General features: G+C 46.1%; 1 protein-coding gene across 4 annotated transcripts in view; it reads left to right on the top strand.

The window, feature by feature from the left end:
• The window catches only part of TNR (tenascin R), a 2,098,594-nt gene extending 2,081,952 nt beyond the window's left edge, over nucleotides 1-16,642 (top strand). For all 4 annotated transcript variants that reach the window (XM_069641143.1, XM_069641142.1, XM_069641141.1 and 1 more), the window contains 3 exons: nucleotides 9,521-9,682; nucleotides 11,415-11,578; nucleotides 13,309-16,642. In XM_069641143.1, the coding sequence (XP_069497244.1) occupies nucleotides 9,521-9,682; nucleotides 11,415-11,578; nucleotides 13,309-13,428 (446 nt within the window). In that variant the 3' untranslated portion in view covers nucleotides 13,429-16,642. The remainder of the gene's footprint in view (nucleotides 1-9,520; nucleotides 9,683-11,414; nucleotides 11,579-13,308) is intronic.
• The last annotated feature ends 1,694 nt before the right edge of the window (nucleotides 16,643-18,336 follow it).

The raw sequence follows: 18,336 nt of genomic DNA, 5'->3' as shown, positions 1-18,336 counted from the left end.
TGTTGGTGACTTGGAATCTGATGGATTTTTTTCATATGCCACCTTGCACAACTGATTGTAAACTGTGTATTTGTACCCAGAAAGTGTGCTGTAAAATGCAACTTTTTAGAACTTAATTATAAACATTTTTCACTCAGTCGATCCTGGATATTCCTGAGCAATGTGCATGCTCCTCCAGTTAAAAAGAATTACTAGCCAACACTGTGGCTAAGGCTGAAGGGAGTTTCTGACCAAAATTTCCAGAGGGGTGCAGGTTACTCACCACTGGCATAGAGACATTTGTGTCGAGATGGGGACTTTGTATACCCATGGTGCTAGAGTACATTGTCTGGGGAGCTGCGTGACAAATCAACTTCCGGGCTACCAGTGGTCTAAACCATCAATCAGCCCCACATCTCTAGTACCCCAGAAGGGATCTGAACAGATTGGAATAACAAGTCAATTATTAAGCTCCTCGTCCAATTTTGGTAATGTGTATGGAACGGCAGGCTTTTTTCTCTAAGGTCGTGGATCATTGGTTAGTTACAACATAGCACAAATACAGTTATTACCCAACGATAAAAGTGACTGTCCAGTCAAGGCTGTATACAAATATCTGCTTTATTATTACCACAACAGACAGTTCTAGCACACTACAAAATACAACCAACCCTGTAAAGGAATACAAAAAACAGTTCAAGAAGGAAAGGGGATGCACTCTTTATACTGGTAGTGTAGTCTGTAAAGTGATTTATCACAATGCTCAAGGATACTTGGTCCCAGCACAAAGGGAGGCATGGGTCGTAAAATGCCATTAGCGGCTTTGGGAGAATGATCAGGGGGTCATAACCACAATGTACCTTGTGCTTGAAGAAGTTCTTGGTGCTCAACAGTGTTGAGTCTGTTTCAGGTCGCTTTTCAGCTTCTGTGACAGAATTCAAGACAGGAGACAGCTTCAGGTATCAGGCGGTGAGCAGTTCGGCAAGCAAGGCTGGACGGACAGCTGAAGGCTGGCCTACATGGCGGGCCAGGGACAGGAATCGTTGTCTCAGTGCTGATTGGCGGGTCTGAAGCACTGGTCGAGGTGTCCCAGGCGGTGTGAGCGACTCTAGTGTGACAACAGTCAGCAATGCAGTTGGTTTCGCTCGAGGGTCTCGACTGCCTCGAAAACGTCCCTAAAAGTGGATGCTGGTTGATGCTTGTCGGTGCACTCATCCTAGTTTCTTTCTTGGGATTGTGTCGTGCTTTAGAGCGGATGGCCCAAAGCTGAGGAGAGTGTTGCAAGCAACGGCCTTGTCCTTCATTCAGTTCAGAGACTCTCTGGCACTTCCCACCAAGGAAGCTTGCTTGCAGAGCCTAGCAGGGCATGCTGTGTGCTGGATGGATACTGGCCACTAGATATTGGCTGCTAGAGGGTCCTCTGGATTTAGTATCTCCCTCTGTTGCCTGGGAGATATTTAGGGGAGGGATCTTGCTTCCCTCTTGGAAACCCTGGCCTTCCTTCACTGGCAGAACCTTTAAGGTAGACTCATCCTTCAGCCAGGGTCCAAATGAGTTATTCTTGTTACTCCTTGACAAGTCTTCAGATGATCTCTCAAAAGAAGGGCTCAACCCTCTTTTAAAGCCAAATGGGCCCAGTTATTGATGCAGTCTAAGCCTACCTTAATGAACCAATCCTGGGCCCCCACCACCAATCTTCTGTTATGTGTGAGGTCATAACCAGAGTGCTTTGCAACAGGAAAGGTAAGGGGTAACTGTTTGTTGTGGATCAAAGTGTCTCTCTGGTTAATTGAGCTCTCTGTGGCTCCTGATCAAAGCGCAGGTCTCCTTTCCAGTTATGGCGAGAACAGATTTTCTGTCTCCATCAAATCACATACTCGTAGCTTCCTGAAAGGAGTCCCTGTGCAGGGATGACCACTGTAAACAATTGCCCCAGACATGACATTCACTGCCCTTCATACTAAGGGGCGGAGCTGACTTCAAGTTTACACAGACGCATATCAAAAGTGTGTTGGACATCCTATCCTTTGTCAGTCCTGAGACAAGGCCTCCCACAGGCCTGCTTCAAATGACTCTCATCACTATGCGCTGTCACCAGCAAGCGGACAAGGGATAGGGCGGATCCATGTGGCCTTTCATAATTAATTAGGCTGGCCATGGCAGGAGGAAGGTGTTGCCCTCCTCCTCTCTTGCTGCTTTCATGCATTCCTGGAGGTCACATTCCAGCTGGACATGACAGGAGGACTGCGCCTGTAGGCTGTGTCCACTCAGAGTACATGTGACTATGTGTTTGTTGTGCAGTGAGCATAGGAAAATGTGTGCGGATTAACCTCACACATTTTACGAGGTTGAACACCCATCATTCAATTTAGTTAAAAAACTATCAAAAAAGCCCAAGGAGAGTGCACAACCACCGTGTGGATAGTCGATTTCCTCACAAGGTGGAAATTATATTAGTTGTTAAAGGTAGAGTTCTGTAGATTGATGTCTGATGGGAGGGATTTTAAAGTGCTATGTGTGAGCGGCATTGTTGGTCTGCATAGAGCGTGTTGGGCCTGAAGAAGAGGGTGTCAGTATTGGGGTAAACAGTTCATACTTAAGCACACAATTTATCTAGGATCCAAAAGATCAAAATACAGTAAGGAACCCAAATGAAAAAGGTCAACAAATTCTACTAGAACCAGCAATTCATTCGGTTTTAAGGAGCAGAATTAATTGGGAAACAGTTGAAATAGGGCACACAATTCATATAGTGAAACAACGGTTAATGTGGGGTGCAAAGGGGAGACAAACAGTGGGGCCTCATTTAAACTAGGGTAAACATGCAAAAAGCCATTGTGAGCATCTGAATATGGCTTGTTCACATATGAAGCAAGATGGACAGTAGTCATAGGGCCTCATTATGTGTGTGCCGGTCCAGAAACTATGCCGGTAATTCTGGCTCTAGCATTTTATTTTCTCGAACCGGCACACTCAAGTTTGCCAGTGGGGGCCACGTATCTCCCGGCAGACCTGACCTGCTGGGAGTTCAGCTCCCTAACAGCAAATAAATGCTTGAATCACTGGCACCTTTCCTAACAGTGCCGGTGATTCAGGAAATCCCATCCCATGTAGTCCTATGGGACTCTATGGGAATGGGAACTTAACGGCACATCGGGCAGCAGAGACAGTAAGGGCAGTTTGCCGGTGAACTTAGAATGGGGGCCAGAGTGTTATGCTTAGATGAGCACAATTCATGACTGAAGGGAGGAACACAAATCCATGCTGCATGCATAAGAGCACAGCTCATGCCCGAGACAACCACTACAGGTTCTTCTTATGGTACAATGATAATTAAGAGACACTACATCAACTTAGCATAGGTCAAAGAAACATTGCGCAGAAGAGAGCCATTGCAAATCTTGCTTGTGGAGTACGCGCCCGAGATCGGACACAACACCCATAGAACCACTACCCGTAGGGGACTATGCTTACTTTTTAGGAGGCAAGTAATCTGTCCCTGGTGTCTCGGAGCACAATGCATTAACTGGTTGAGATAACCATTGCACTAATAGACATATATAAATCTAACATTACTCGGAATACAACTGTAACTGTATCTGCTCTTTCTGCCATTTTAGCTGCATGCCGCACAGTAGGTGGTGACAACATTAGAACCTATCACTTTTCCCTGAGTCAAAAGCCCTCCTTGTTGTGCACAGATGCAGCAAACATCTTATAAACCGGTATTAAGATGGCGCCTATGTCAGCATTATATAGCAGACTGCATTAATGCCTTTTAAAGATGTCGTCCAAGAAGAAAACTGGCACGCACACAGCACTGTGTTGTGATTTGGTTTCCTTGTTGCTTAGGAAAGTATGCGTGGAATGTTGGATGAGTGACATAGAATGCTGCCTGTGAGAATGTTGTTGCATGGTTGAGAGTTCTGAGTGAGTCAGTTGGAGTTATGTAGCCTACCTGAGAGGATGCCAGTGCATGTTGCCTGGAGCTCAGATGTACTTGACAAGTTAAACCTTATACAATGTGCTGGAACTTCAATAAAGAAGTAACTGGAACATCATCTGAGGTTAGAGTCATCACTGAGAACCCAGAGCTTTACAATGGCGACGAGGATGCTGGCTGTGCTGGGGGGACAGCACTAAGGATGGGACATGCACCGCCCCCCAACCAAAGAAAATCCCCTCAGGTAGGGCGTCCACTTTAAGTGAAGAGGCGCAGGAGGGCCCAGCGCAAAAGTCACAGGTGCAGGGTTTAGTGAGCAGCACCAGGGCCTGGGGCCAGGTGGCCTGCCATCAGTGAGCAGGCTAAGGACAGTGGTGACCCAGAGACTCAGCTTTGAAGATGAGCTTTGCTGGGGCTTAAGGCCCAGTGACATTGATAGAGGGACCAGGGAGCCATAGCTGCGACAGAGGGAATTTGGAAGCCAATTGTGGTGCGGCAGAGGGGCTTGGGCCCATGAAATGAGCCTTGGAGGGGCTTCGAGCCCAGGTGCAGCATTTGGAGGAGTTAGATCTGTACTTAGGAGGGGCTTGGAGCCCGTTTACTGAAATCCAGTGAGAGAAACAGCTTAAGAGGTGCTGGTGAATGGTACAGCATTCACCTGGTGCAGTTGTTTTGGTCTGGCACTAAAGGAGGTTGTACCCGGTGCAAGGTACATGTTGGCCGCGTGCTGGTGAGGCGTGCTGGTGACCATTGGGAAGCGTTTCTGAAACGTTATGTCTGTTGTGAGTGTCCATTGGTGGAGAAGGCCAACGTGTGCAGGGTAGGAGGAACGGGCCTCTGTGCAGTGGGGGACCTGTACGACAGTGGTGGTCCTGCAGGGGAAGAGACTGTTGGTTCTCCCAGCTCAGTACTCTCCTGTTTCTTTTTGAGAATAGTGACGTCAGAGCGAGTGCCTGAGGGGTTGGCGAAGTTGTGGAACACTAGCAGTACGAGGTGTTCGGGAGATACATATGCTACTGTGTTGAAGGTTAAAGAAAAGAACCTTCCAATGTGGGAAGCTAGGTGACGTACGTGGTCACGACAAGAGGGAGATGCGGGTTTTGAATCTGCCTGCGTGTTATAAACATTTCTTTGAATGGGGCCTAAGAGTAAAGTTTAAAGACTGACCTTGGTTGTAGTACACACATTATGTACAAATAGTTCAGTAAGTTGAGACTTTGTTAGCAGCATTGGCGTTGCAGAAGAAAAGAAATGTATTGCATTTCTTGGTGAAAGGAGGGAAATCCAGCAGCAGCAATGGTATTGCGGAGCGCCGCGTGTTATCCAGATATATATTTGGACTCCTCGTCAAGGGACTGTTTCGAGGTATCGCCAAGGGACTGTTTTGAGGCAATTTGGAGGAAATTAAGAGCATGCAACCAGTTTTGGAGGTGGGTCAATGCCACCAGCATTACAGAGGAGGCAGAGCACGGCTGCAGTGTGGCTGGTTGGAAAGGACATTTCGGCGAGCAGATGCGGCAATCTGGGCAATTTCAGAGGAACTTGGAGTTGGTCGAGTGGCCAGCTGGTGTGGGGCCGTGTCCCCAAAGATACTTTTGTTCTTAAAGGGAACTGGCAGGAGGAGCAGCCATAGAGACAAATCATTTATAGTTCATGTTACTGTTGTTGGGTATCAGTTTGCAACATCGTTTTAGGGGTTTTTAGAATATTTATACTAGTTGTGATGTGAGGCCTGAATGGTTATGAGACTCTTTAGAGTGAGTGATAGTGGGGTGAGTCAGAAGAGCTTGAGTGTTGTGGCATCCGTTTCATAAGAATTGTAGTGAAGTTAGGTTGTGTCAGAACTATTATTGATTCAGTGCCTTAGTGTGCCTAGCAAAGTTTTATTCCCACAGATTGACTCTTTAAGCCACTAGGAAGTGTGCAGAAGCTTTAGTGCAAGTATGGTTTGAGGCGTTTAATGCTTTTCATTCCACAGATGGACTATTTGAGAGCTATAGGCAGTGCGGACTCGTTGGGTTATGCTGAATTATATTCAAAATGTGTAATGAAATTGCAATGCCACACTAATATTTTCCCTTGCAGGTGGGACTGTTATTTTTGTTGTGAACTAAGAAGCTTAGTTAGAGTTTTAGAATAAATGTTAAGTATTTTACGGTTGTTGCAGTGTGGGGATGTGTATATGAGGGTTTTTGCTTTCATGCTAGAGCCTTTTAGTAATGTGGTGAGTCGTGCTTGTGTGCTTGAAGCGTTTAGTGAGTGGTGTGTCGTATGGTGATGCTTCTTCACAGCAGCTGTGGTAGCTTGTGTGGTAACAGGGAACACAGGTGATGGATGGGGTGGTGACATCGCACCGTTGGTGTTCATGTTGTAGGGTGTTGTTTCACTCGGGTGTTGGGAACACCCAGCCTGGTTCTCGTGAATGTGTGGGTGCCCAGCTTGGAGTTGTGTGTTTGGTTTGGCTGTGAGGGGATTAGTGGATGTTAAGTTGGGTTGGCGGTGCAAGGTCTGTAGAGGTATAGGGACGTTGTGGTGTCTGAGGCATTTTTAGTGGTGCGATTTTTCATTGTTTGGTGTTGCTGCTCCACTATGTAGAAAGGAGAGGGGTACTGTGGTGTGAGAATGGTACCACTATTGTGTGGACTGGTTTCAGGGCGTACAGATGTGGCGATTGTAGTTTTTAGTTGTGATGCACAATCAGGGGATGGAGTGTGTGTGGTGTGTGTGTTGTGAGTGTGACCTGATTTTGGTAGGTGTAGTTTGTGTTCCTTAAGGAGGGAAGATATGTAGTGATTTAGTTTCCTTGTTGTTTTTGTGAGTGGAATGTTGTATGAGTGACATAGAATGCTGCCTGTGAGAATGTTGTTGCATGGTTGAGAGTTTGTGTGAGTCCGTTGGAGTGATGTAGCCTACCTGACAGGATGCCGATGCATGTTGCCTGGAGCTCAGATGTACTTGACAAGTTAAACCTTATACAATGTAATGGAACTTCAATAAAGAAGCTACTAGAACATTACCTGAGGTCAGAGTCATCACTGGGAACCCAGAGCTTTATACACTGTTGATGGGAATAAATGTAGTGCCCATTTCCAAAGCAGAATGTATGTGTGGATGCGTTCTAATTCATACCCACAATGAATACTCTATGACTGAACTCCAGGTGCCCACGATTCCACTGAAACATTCATATTTGGGAAACATTTCAAAGAGAGAGGAAAGGTATTGTGAGCACATATTGGGAACAGTAAAATTACTGAACACATACAAATTTAATAAACATGTTAGTCAATAGATCTTTAATTTTGGAATCAAAGACCGACACAGTAGTTTACTGCACATAAAGCCAGAAAAATGTAAATGAGTCAAAATGGGGTCCCTTTTATGCTGACATGTTTATAAATTATTTTTTATTAAGGTGCTTGGTTTATTACAAACCTTTCACCTACACACAGTTATTACAAAAAATACACAGACATTCTTATGTCAGCTGATCAAATAATGCATAATTTCTTTCCAGTTATGCGAGGGTAGAGTTGGTGTGGGCGAGGCTCGTGCCTGGAGCATCAGCTTTGCATAACGACAGGCATTCCCAGCGCCACTGGCAAAAAACGCCCATAGCTTGATGCTAATTGGCTGGGCATGATCACGTGGGGAGATGAGGGAATTATCAACTGCAGGGGTGAATGTAGCGTAAGGCAAGAAAACTAAAGCCATTCTAGTCAAAACCGTCATATGCAACTATCTTGCAAACGGGTACAATGCGTGGGAGGTGTGGACGGTCTCTCCTACTCACACTACCAGGTGATTGTGTGCTAACTATTTCTAAATGGCTACCTACACTTAAAAGCAGCCTACGTTCCGTCTCCTGCACTACCAACTCTATATCATCCCCCTTCTCCTTCAATGTTCAATGTTCACCTCTTAAAGCTTCGACAGTCACATACATTGTTGACCATTCAACACATGAAGTGTGCTGATGGCACGCTGCCATCCCACAATCGCAAAATCCACATTAACCGCATTACCCACTCTTACACATTGAAAATTGCATTCATTCTCAGGAAATTGGACTATGGCATGTGGGCTTCCAAATAGCTCAGAAAACGGATGCAGGACTAAGCTATATCCATTAGCGCCTCTTCAAAGCCCACTCGACCGCCCTACTGCTTTTAGACTCCTCGGCCACAGCACACCATCAGATCCTTGTCAAACGCCTCAGAGAACGCAAATGAAAAACTGTGATGGATCCGGGAAGGGAGGAACCATTTCATAAGGACCAAACCTATTAGAAATGGATGTACATAATCCAACCCATTGGGTCTCCCGTGTGGGGTCCGATAGGTCTCCTCTCCATCCCCATCAATGTTTCATTGTCTGTATATGCCCTATTGCCCAACTGAATCACACAAAGAGTCCGAACTCTGAATGGCTGGAGCACCTCACCACTGGGTAAGTGAAATCTGCATGTGTCTTGACAAACCAAAAACAGAGGTGCTGTTGATGGGAGCTACAGCGCCAGCACCCTCCACTTCAAGTTGCTGCCATCGCAGGGCAATTCTCCTGAACCATCAATAACGTCCAGCACTCTATGACTGCTCTTTCAATGGCCACCGGTCTGTCATTCCCCAAGTCAACATGGTGGTCAGGATGTTACCTACTGAATACATGTGGCTTTGAAGTCACTTGCCCCTGATGAGCAAACATGGATATAATGGAATGTAACTTAGAGGAATCTGCAGTGGCTGAGACTTGTTAGCGTCAGGCAGTGGTGTTGCTAGGTCTGAAAAAGATCCAGAGCTGAACTAATGTCAGGATTGTTGGTAGCCGGGGCTAACTATCCTTTTAGTTGTAGATCCTGAGATTCTATCCGGGGCTACAACCAAAAGACCCGGGTTATAGCCCCCCAACCCCAAACCCCCATAGCAACGCCTCTGTCAGGGTCTCCATCCATCACATTTTGGTTTCCTGACCGACCACTCATTTCCATAGTAACACCTATGGTTTATTACATCAATGCAGGCTGGCTGCAAGGGATCATGTTTCACAAAAGTGTCATTTTGTTGCCCCCCTTTCCCACTCCACCCTTTTGAGGTACAATACAGTTATCTAGGTCAGGAAGTGCAATGTTTCTCAATTAACTCAAATACAGCATTACTGAAATCTACGCAGTGATGCAACACAAAAAACGTCAGATGTGGTGCTTTTCGGCAAAGAAATCACTGAAATTTCTATGAGTGGCTGGGTCATTGAATGGAGCCTAGCTCCTGGTGGGCAAGAGCCACGGCCCTTGCAGCTTAAGAGGGCTAAATGGACACAACTTTCAGGTGAAGGTTGCCAGAGAGAATACACCCGCCCAAAATATTGCAGAAAATTGATCAAATTCCCCCACTGTTTACTCTGGAAATTAATGGGCTTTCCCCAAATCTCCTTAATTTATACATTCGTGTAGATACTTCAAGAAGCTTTGAGGAAGTGATGAGTTATTTTAATGAGGTGCTCTCATTAATTAGTCTGTGTAAATAAAGCTCCATTGGCCTTCTTGTCCCACTCTGTGTTTTTTCAGCTCTCATTGTATCCTCAATTCTCTTACCCTCACAGGACTCGAAAACCTGCACAAGATCACATCGCAGGGTCGCTACGAGCTGCGCATAGATATGCGCGACGGGCAGGAAGCGGTGCATGCCTACTACAACAAATTCTCAATCGGAGATGCCAGTAGCATGTACAAACTGCGCTTAGGCGACTTCAACGGGACATCTGGTATGTGGCAGCAAGTGAGGCAACCTTGTAAATTGCCAGTAAGACTTTGTTTGGGGATTGGGTAGGATGAACCAAATGGATTCATGCCTCCAGGACAGTATGCTTCCAGTCTTGAACTCTCCTTCAACAAACGATGGTCCTACAATTAGAGAGAGGCAGGTGTGTGTTGATTAGTGACCTACTTGATGACTAAGTGCAGTGTGCAGCTAGTACCTTTGACCAACCAATCGTACTGGTCTATAATGCTGGAAAGCACACCATTTGTCACTATAGGTTCTACAGCATTTGCCACCAATTACTACTGAAAAGGTTTGTCACAGAAAGTCATGAATTGTAGTAAGTGCATGTGTTGCACTTTTTTTGGTTACAATCTGACATAGGATTGTACTCTCCAATGTATGAACCCACAATTGCAATAAAAAAGCTAAATGCACTTATTTCTTAAATGAAAGCCCAGGAGTGCACATCTGGTGTCTCTGTGTCATGGAGCCATATGCTCACCCTGGGTTGCGGAACCATCAGGCCACTACACTGCAATTTCTAGATGTACCGTTGTGTGCATCAGCAGACAGCACAGCATCATCCCCTTCATGATGAGAAGACAGACTTCCGAGCCAATGCACTGCCTATGCAAGAGCAGGAGCAGCAGGGAACAAGGGCTAGGGCTTGATGGAACAAGATGTCCTCCGGTTGCAGTCTTTCTTCCATTGCAGTGCTACCATTGGAGGGAAGTGTGGACCATTGGGGGAAAAGCCAAGAGAGAAGGGACTGCTGAGGAGAGATGCTTCTGAAATGGCTGTGATGGACCATTGGGGGAATAGCGGGAATGCAGGGTGAGAAGGCATTTCTGAGAAGAGATGGGGACATTGAAGGGGAAAGCGGGTGAGCAGGAGCTTCTGAGGAGGTGCATGATATAATATGACATGATATGGCTTTTATAACCCGCCTGTACAGAAATGTTTCAAGGTGCGACGAGGCAAGGAAGGGGGAACAGAGGGAGGACAGACAACGATCGTACTAGGCCATGTGTCATTCAGATCGCGCAAGTGCATTGGAAGATGGAGGGGGAAAAGTGCAGAGGGGAGGGAATGTGGTTGAACATTTGAAAACAGAGCTAGACCCAGGGGTGTTGCTAGGTCTGGAAAAGACCCGGGGCTACGCTAATGTCAGAGCTGTCACGACTGGGGGCTAGCCAGCCTTTTAGTTGTAGCTTCTGAGATTCTAACGGGGGCTACACACAAAAGACCAGGGGCTATAGCCCCCTGAGCATCCCCCTAGCAACGCCTTTGGCTAGACCTAAGACTGAAGAGCGTAAGAACAGAAGTAAACCCCAAGGAGGAGTAGGGAATGCAAGGGGAAAACCAGAGAATGGGAACTGATGTCCAGGGCTGAGAAGGGTCTGATAGCTCTAGAAAAGCCAAAACCTCTGCTAGGAGGCAGTGAAGAACAGAGCGTGAATCTAGGGAAAGTAAAATATGAGCGCAGGGCAGCACAAGGCGTGGCAAATGTGGGAAAGTGAATATTAAATAGCTATTTAGCTAGCCCATTAGCTAGTACAATTAATTGCTAGCATGCTGGTTAGTTTGCAAAACTAATCACAGCCCGCCCCTCCCACAAAGACCGAGATGGAAGTTCGCAAAAAGAGGCATGAAATCCAATTGGTGCACTTCCACATCCCTTTTCAACTCAGCCGTGTCATTTTTCACAATGCCAATTTCTCTTTTCTGTGCAGGGGATTCCCTCTCCTACCACCAGGGGCGCCCATTCTCCACCAAGGACAGAGACAATGATGTGGCAGTCACCAACTGTGCCATGTCCTACAAAGGGGCCTGGTGGTTCAAGAACTGCCATCGCACCAACCTGAACGGAAAATACGGCGAATCCCGGCACAGTCAGGTGAGGACAGTGGACAAAGTGGATTCTTATCAGCAAAAGTGGCCTGGTTTTGGCAGAATCACTCCCCGCCATAGGCCCTTCGTGCACCTGGGAATGCATATATCAGTGCAGAACCCATGTGTGCCCTACCCCAATTCATCTCCACGGCACTTCACACAAGGACCCTGGCGCGCTATGTGTTATGCCATACCAACTGTTGAAAATAGCGATTACATATGGGCCTTTAAGAAACCACTTCACGTCAAAGTTCTGCATCCGCTGACACCACGGGGGAGGGCTTGTGTCAGACTCGTTCAAACTCAAGGGAGACCGTTTGCATGACCGAGATTATGTCCATCAAACGGCCTCCTGGGAACCCCTCTGGCTGTTCCTCTGCTCAGTGATTAGCTTTTCCTATCGCCTGTGGTTTCAAAACTGCCCACAGCAGATCACACAGCGCGTCCACATGCTGAATAGTACATGCTAATCCAGAATACACAGTCCTTTTCCCTGAAGTAGTAACTCAATCAACCCGTCAACATGCTGTTTTGATCTGGTTATTAAAAAGCATAGCGTCGGGTCTTATGTTCCATTGTAGGGGGTTGGGCGAGCAGAACTGGATGAATAAGAGATGAAATTGACACCCTTCCCCAAGTACAACAAAAGAAAGCTGTTAGGGAGATAGGGTCTATGCCAGGGCTATTCAAATGGTCACCTCTTGAGGTTCTGGCCTACAACTCCCATCAGCCTTAGAGAACAAATCGAGGGATCACGTGGGTTGTACGACAACACATTTGGAGCGTGACAGGTAAGCTGCCAAAGGTCTGTGCCCTTCAGATAAGACATTTATTTATCCCACACCTGATATCACACCAGAGCCACCACAAGTGTGAAGAGTGTTCACATACTTCCCTGGAATCATAGAGATTGCACTCTACCCAATTGCAATCATCTGACCACTATCGCAGCATGGGAGAGTGGTGTGTGCTTTGGCAGTCACTCATCAATAATTCTGCACAAAGGAACACCAGATGAAGGTGGCAGGGTGTGCATAGGCTACCCCGCACGCCAGGGTTCTCACCACCTCTACTCATCATTCCACAGCTGCTTAGGCCACAGGGCTGGTCTCACCAACAACTGTAGCACACTGTGCGTGAGAGGGCCCTGAATGCAAAGCCATTCATCCTACTTCTGACACCAGAAATGGTGATCCACACCTACTCTGTATGATCGCATTTTTGATGTGACATGTGGGAGTTTCACATCAGCCCATCTGCACTTTTGTGCTAGTAGCACACTTGATGAGTCTACATCACCCATCCATGTACCTATATCAGCCTTGACATATGAATATTACGAATCAGAAGACAATGCCACACATGGTTTACAGTCCCACTCATCCTACCACAGGTAGCCTGTTCATCTTGGCTCTTCTCACACCTAATGAAGCAGCAGCATATACTAGTTTCAAGCGCAAAGCCCACCACACAGCATAACTCAACACATGCCCCATTGGCACTTCTCATAATCCAGTGAATGTTCCATATAATGAGTCTCATCATTGGTCTGTCGCAAATTGCTGTCTGTTTGTGCTTGTCCCATCTGAAATCTCTGTATCTCTCTCTCTCTCTCTCTCTCTCTCTCTCTCTCTCTCCCTCTCTCTCTCTTCCTCTCTCTGCCTCTTTCTCGCTCTGCCCTTCTCTCTTCTCATTCTCTCCAAATGTCTCTGTTTCCTGTCCAATCTCTCCCAGGGCATCAACTGGTATCACTGGAAAGGCCATGAATTCTCCATTCCCTTCGTGGAGATGAAGACACGGCCCTACAACCACCGTAGCCTTCTTGGGAAAACACGAAGGTCCCTGAAGATGTGAGCCAGAAACCGCCTACCCGCAGAGGACCAACCTCCTGTTACCTGTGATTAGTTTGTATTTGGTCATTCGAAAAGCAAAGAGCCCATCATCGTGGCTTGCTGCCTACACAGACCATTGAACCCCGGGAGAGTCTATTTCTGTGCTCTCTTAATAACTGTTCAAGTGCCAAATTTCTCCCTCCTCCGAAAGAATGTATGTTATGTTTTTCATGGTCCCGGGTACATTCAGTAATAAGGTGTTCTCTATTGTCCTTCTCCCTCTTATTGATATTACAAAGCAGAGCACCGTAAGCTTTCCCGCGTCAGTGTCTGGCAAGCCCCTGTAGAGCCATAACCATGTACAGACTCTGCTAGCGGACAGAGGTTGCCTGAGATATGCATGCAGTCATTTTAGCGGAATCATGAAGGTTGATATTTTAATGAAAAGTGATATAGACAAAAGATTGTATCTGAGGAGACCATCTTTCTCTGCCTACTGCCAAGTGCAAGGGGACCTAGATTTAACTTCCACCTATGACTAACACAAGGCCACCTAGTGGGCCTCTTTGACTACTAGCAACCCAAGAAGACCTACCATCACCAGGACCATCGGAAAGGCCATGTTATAGAGGCTCACTCATCGATTATCTAACGAGACATTACGCTTCCTCATTTCCATTGACTAGGAGGCCAATTCCCTCTCTGCTAACCAATGGCCAAGTCGGGCAGCTGCCTCGGCTACAGCATTGCATAACAGGATCATTATCCTCTATGGATCGTGGCCCACAGAAGAAGTTAGTCAGCTACAGAGAGGGGCTCGTACATGCGCCGCAAAGAACGGGTTGGGAGAAGCCATTGCTCCTTACTCTTAATCGATGCCTTCGAACCTAGCTGTTGAGAGAAGCAGGTGCTGATATCTAGTAGGCTACTCTGCAGTTGGATGTCACTCTTTACTGTTTTTGTGCGAACGAGTCCCAGGTGGCCTCATGTAAATCATTTTCACTGTTATTTATTTTCTTGAGCACCTTGTGAATTCACTTAACTGGCAGCTCCACCCCCTTTGTAACCAAGGTGATCAAATGTGAGTGTCCATTTGCCAAAGAAACCCATTGTTGTATTTTTCTAAAGTATGACTCTGGAGTTTCAATCCCTCTCCAATTCTACTCACCTTTAACTTTTCAGTTCATGGTCACGTGGTTCTCGCCAAATCATAGTTCCCTCCCCCATCCACCGAAATCCATAAGCTTGAAAAATTGCATGTCCAAATTGATCGCCATTGACCTTTGATACCAAGTCTCCCTTCCCAGCAATGTTCTGGGTGATGCAGCTTCCTTTTTCACCATCAGTCCAGATCCATTGACACTGACGGCAGTAAAGGAAGCTCAGGCCCATCGGGTCTGCCCGCTCCTGCCCCGTTGATGTAGGGCACTTTCAATGTTTCCTGACTTTTACTCCAATGTCCCAGGAGGATACGCCTTTGTTCCACTTCCTGCTGATCTTGTCTTATATTCATTTTCTCTCAAATACTAAGGGGTGTGTTAGGTACCCCCATTTCTATAAAAGCAATACTACTTTGCATTTTTCCATTCTCCAAACCCTTCCCACATTGTGTCGAATGCCAAATCATGTCCCCTTTCCCCACAGACTGTTGTATTTTTAATAATGCATGGCTCTTGTCAGTATTTCTTCCTTTGTAGTCAGACATCTTCTAAACCTTGGATTTGGATGGATAATTGTGGTTGCTCCATCGATTTTGTTTCTTGGCAACAACTGCCTCAAAGTCTATCTTTACAGAATATCATCTAATATGTTCAACTCCACTGATGAAGGAGGCCCACTCAGTGACCTTCTCATAAGGTATCTCATTATTTTACCCATGGATGCTTAAGCTCTCTCTGAAACATGACCTCCAAACCTCTAATCTAGAAGCATTTTGCCTTCTATTACAATGCAGGCCCATATATACTTGCTTGATTGATCGCATCCAGAAGAGCCCAGCCTGCCTCGCCAGCATTAGTTGGCGCAGTGAGGCCTCCCATCCCTTCACTGGCATCCCGATCTCCTGTCCTAGCAGAGAGACATAGACTTCTCAAGTTTCCAGAAGCCTTCAATGGCCATTCCCACATCCAACAAATACAAGCCACCCTTGCAGTCTGCCGTTGGCCAGTGGCATAACAACATATGCCCTCGCCTTTACTGAAACAATTCAGCCTCACTCTAGCAACTGAGGAGAGTGTATCTATCCAGGCCAAAGCTCCCTGGTCCAATATGCAACCAGCTTCTTTCATCTCGTTAATCAGGGATGTGCAGGTGCATCACACGTGTTGTGTGTCAAGTGTTAGCGGAGGTCACATGGGTGCGCAACTATTGCCACAGCGCAGTACAGTCAGTGCTTTGGGATGGACACCTGATCGTGCAGCAGTGGTTTAAGTTTGAGGGGGGTTCTTAGCTCTGCAGTGTTTCTCCTTTGGAGAGGCGGAAGGGACACAGATGACATGGCCTGTGCTATTATTGATCTGAAGTGTTAACCACATCAAATGACTGTGCATATTCTTTCAGTATGTCCTCCCAGTGAATATCATCCCACACTTTGGGTATTGATCGTAGGCAGACTGCCGTATTCATATGTAAAGGGAAATCAGTGTAGTTAGTAACTATGTGATCAAGTACACTGTACTACTGATCGACACACTAAATCCTCCCAGTGCATATCCCATGTATCCAGGTCTCCATTTCACGAGTCGCCAGGTAGTTACCATGTCCCTTAGGCCTTGCAGAGGAAGACCCCACCTGCCTTCAGCTTTTAATCAATGCCAATATCCGTCTTTGCATCTCCATTCCCTCCCAGAATGTCTGTCTCTCTTCGGGAACGTTTGCCTGTATTATTTTCCTATAACCACTCTCTCTTTCCATCGTGTGAACCGTCTTTAGTGACAGTGTCGTTGTAAATCTTTTTGGGAAGTCCTCCCTTACCGCCTTTGTACATACATCATTCCTGGACTGTGCCTATTATTTAAGACCACGGAGGCTTCAATCTTCTTCCTATAGATTTTGATGAATAAAAACAAGACGACCCCTTGAAATGACGTAGCTTTGAGAATTTGGAACTACACGTGTTAACCATAGCCGTTAACTAGCATTTCTAGTCCTAATTACTCCTAGCCTATGTATAGTTCCTTTTTTTAATGCATTTTCTATACGTTAATAAAACTTTCCATTGAGATGGATGGATCCGTGTTCGTGTCTCGTTTTCATTGATCGAAGGAAAAGGGGGGAAGAAGAGAATGGACGAAAGAAGCATGGTCAGGAAAAGGGAGGGAAGGGGGATAGAATGAAAGGGGCAGTCTGAAGGGATACATGGGAGGACGAAGGCAGCTAATATTACCAGCTGGAGGTCAGCAGTTGAATGAAATGATGAATGGGGTAGAGGAGAGGATGAAGGAGCATGGATGGCCATGGAGATGGGTGGTGTGAAGGAAGGCCAAGGACAAGGAAGAACTGAACGAACATTTTGATGGAAGGCTTGAAAGGGGCACGTGTGGATGTATTTAGGGGGATCTCAAATCCCCCAACTTAGTTATAGATTTTAGACAACATGGGGTTGAGTCTGCTCTCTTGCAGGCTCCTTCGAGCTCAAGGAGTCGCTGGCAAATTTTCAGGTGCACTTCAACTGCAGCCAAATAGAAACCACACTGGTGGATATCTGGTTTCTGAAAATGTGGGTAGTGCTTTTGGTGTGAGTGTGTTGTGGGAGATGGTGCTAATTGGCAACTCATTGTTATTAGTTTAGACAATTATTTGGCACTTGCATCACCTATAAGCCAATAATATTCCATTAGAGTAAAGATAGGGAGAAATGGCATATGAGGAGGGACATAAAGCTGTTGTTTGGTTATTTGCCCACCCCTCAACTGCCCATAGCCATACTACTACATATGGCCATTCCCATCCAGTTCCTGTCCATCCCTGCCCAAAATAACTCCTTGTGGGAACTCTGTGAGCTCGCTTTCATCAGGCCTTACCAATAAACTTTGCACGTGAAGTGTCTGACAGTGTTTTTTCAAAGCAGTCTTATGAGAATTAATTACTTAATTGGTGCTGTAAATGCACTACTGGTGTCATACAAATGTCTTACCAGGTCTGCCTTAAGCCACTTGTTTTATAAACATTGTGTGAGTCCATCAGCGAATTCCCATTTAAAGCAAGTATTGGCAAATCCAACAGTTTTGCATGATGTATAAGTATTATGCATTTGCCAGGCACTGCTATTATATACCCAGGTACTCACACTATGCTGCACCTGCTACCATCAATGACCAAATACCACTACAGCATTACCGGGCAAGTGCCTTTCTCGTGCCTACACAAAAGCCCAAACCTTTGGCATTGACAATGCTTGTTTTAAATGGATGGAGGTGGGGGGTTGTTAACTGGAATGGCTCAAAGCACGGTTTTCTATCATGCCGAAAACAACAAGACCATTATCTTTCAACCAGAAAAAGGGAAATCGCCCACAACAGGAGTCCTAGATTTGGATGTGTTATGTGACCCGGATGTCCATCCCATTTTGGAAATCTCCCTTCCTTTAAAGTGTACTCTCAGTTAATCTCTAAAGCACTCTTAGACAAGGGCAGCTCAATACATTCATCCAGCCTTCTTTCTGGTGAGAAAACACGTCACAAAACATTATTGAGAAAGTGATCAGACACAAGATGTTGGTCTTGACGCATCTCCACCTGCAAGATTCTGCCAAATTGACATCTCAGTTAAGAGAGATGGCTGCAGACTTAGAACCCCATTAAATCCCCACACTTCCTCAAAGAAGCTACACAACAAGTTGACATTGCACGTACGCCCACCTGAAAAGGCAGTCCAAGCAATGTCTGCAAATGCCATGCTTTTCTTTGGGATAGGTCCCTAAAACGTATGA

The sequence above is a fragment of the Ambystoma mexicanum genome, chromosome 1q, assembly GCF_040938575.1.
Source record: "Ambystoma mexicanum isolate Mex_15411 chromosome 1q, UKY_AmexF1_1, whole genome shotgun sequence".
Classification (NCBI taxonomy): Eukaryota; Metazoa; Chordata; class Amphibia; order Caudata; family Ambystomatidae; genus Ambystoma; species Ambystoma mexicanum.
Note: the sequence above shows the minus strand (reverse complement) of the source record. Positions and strands in the feature narration are given on the sequence as shown.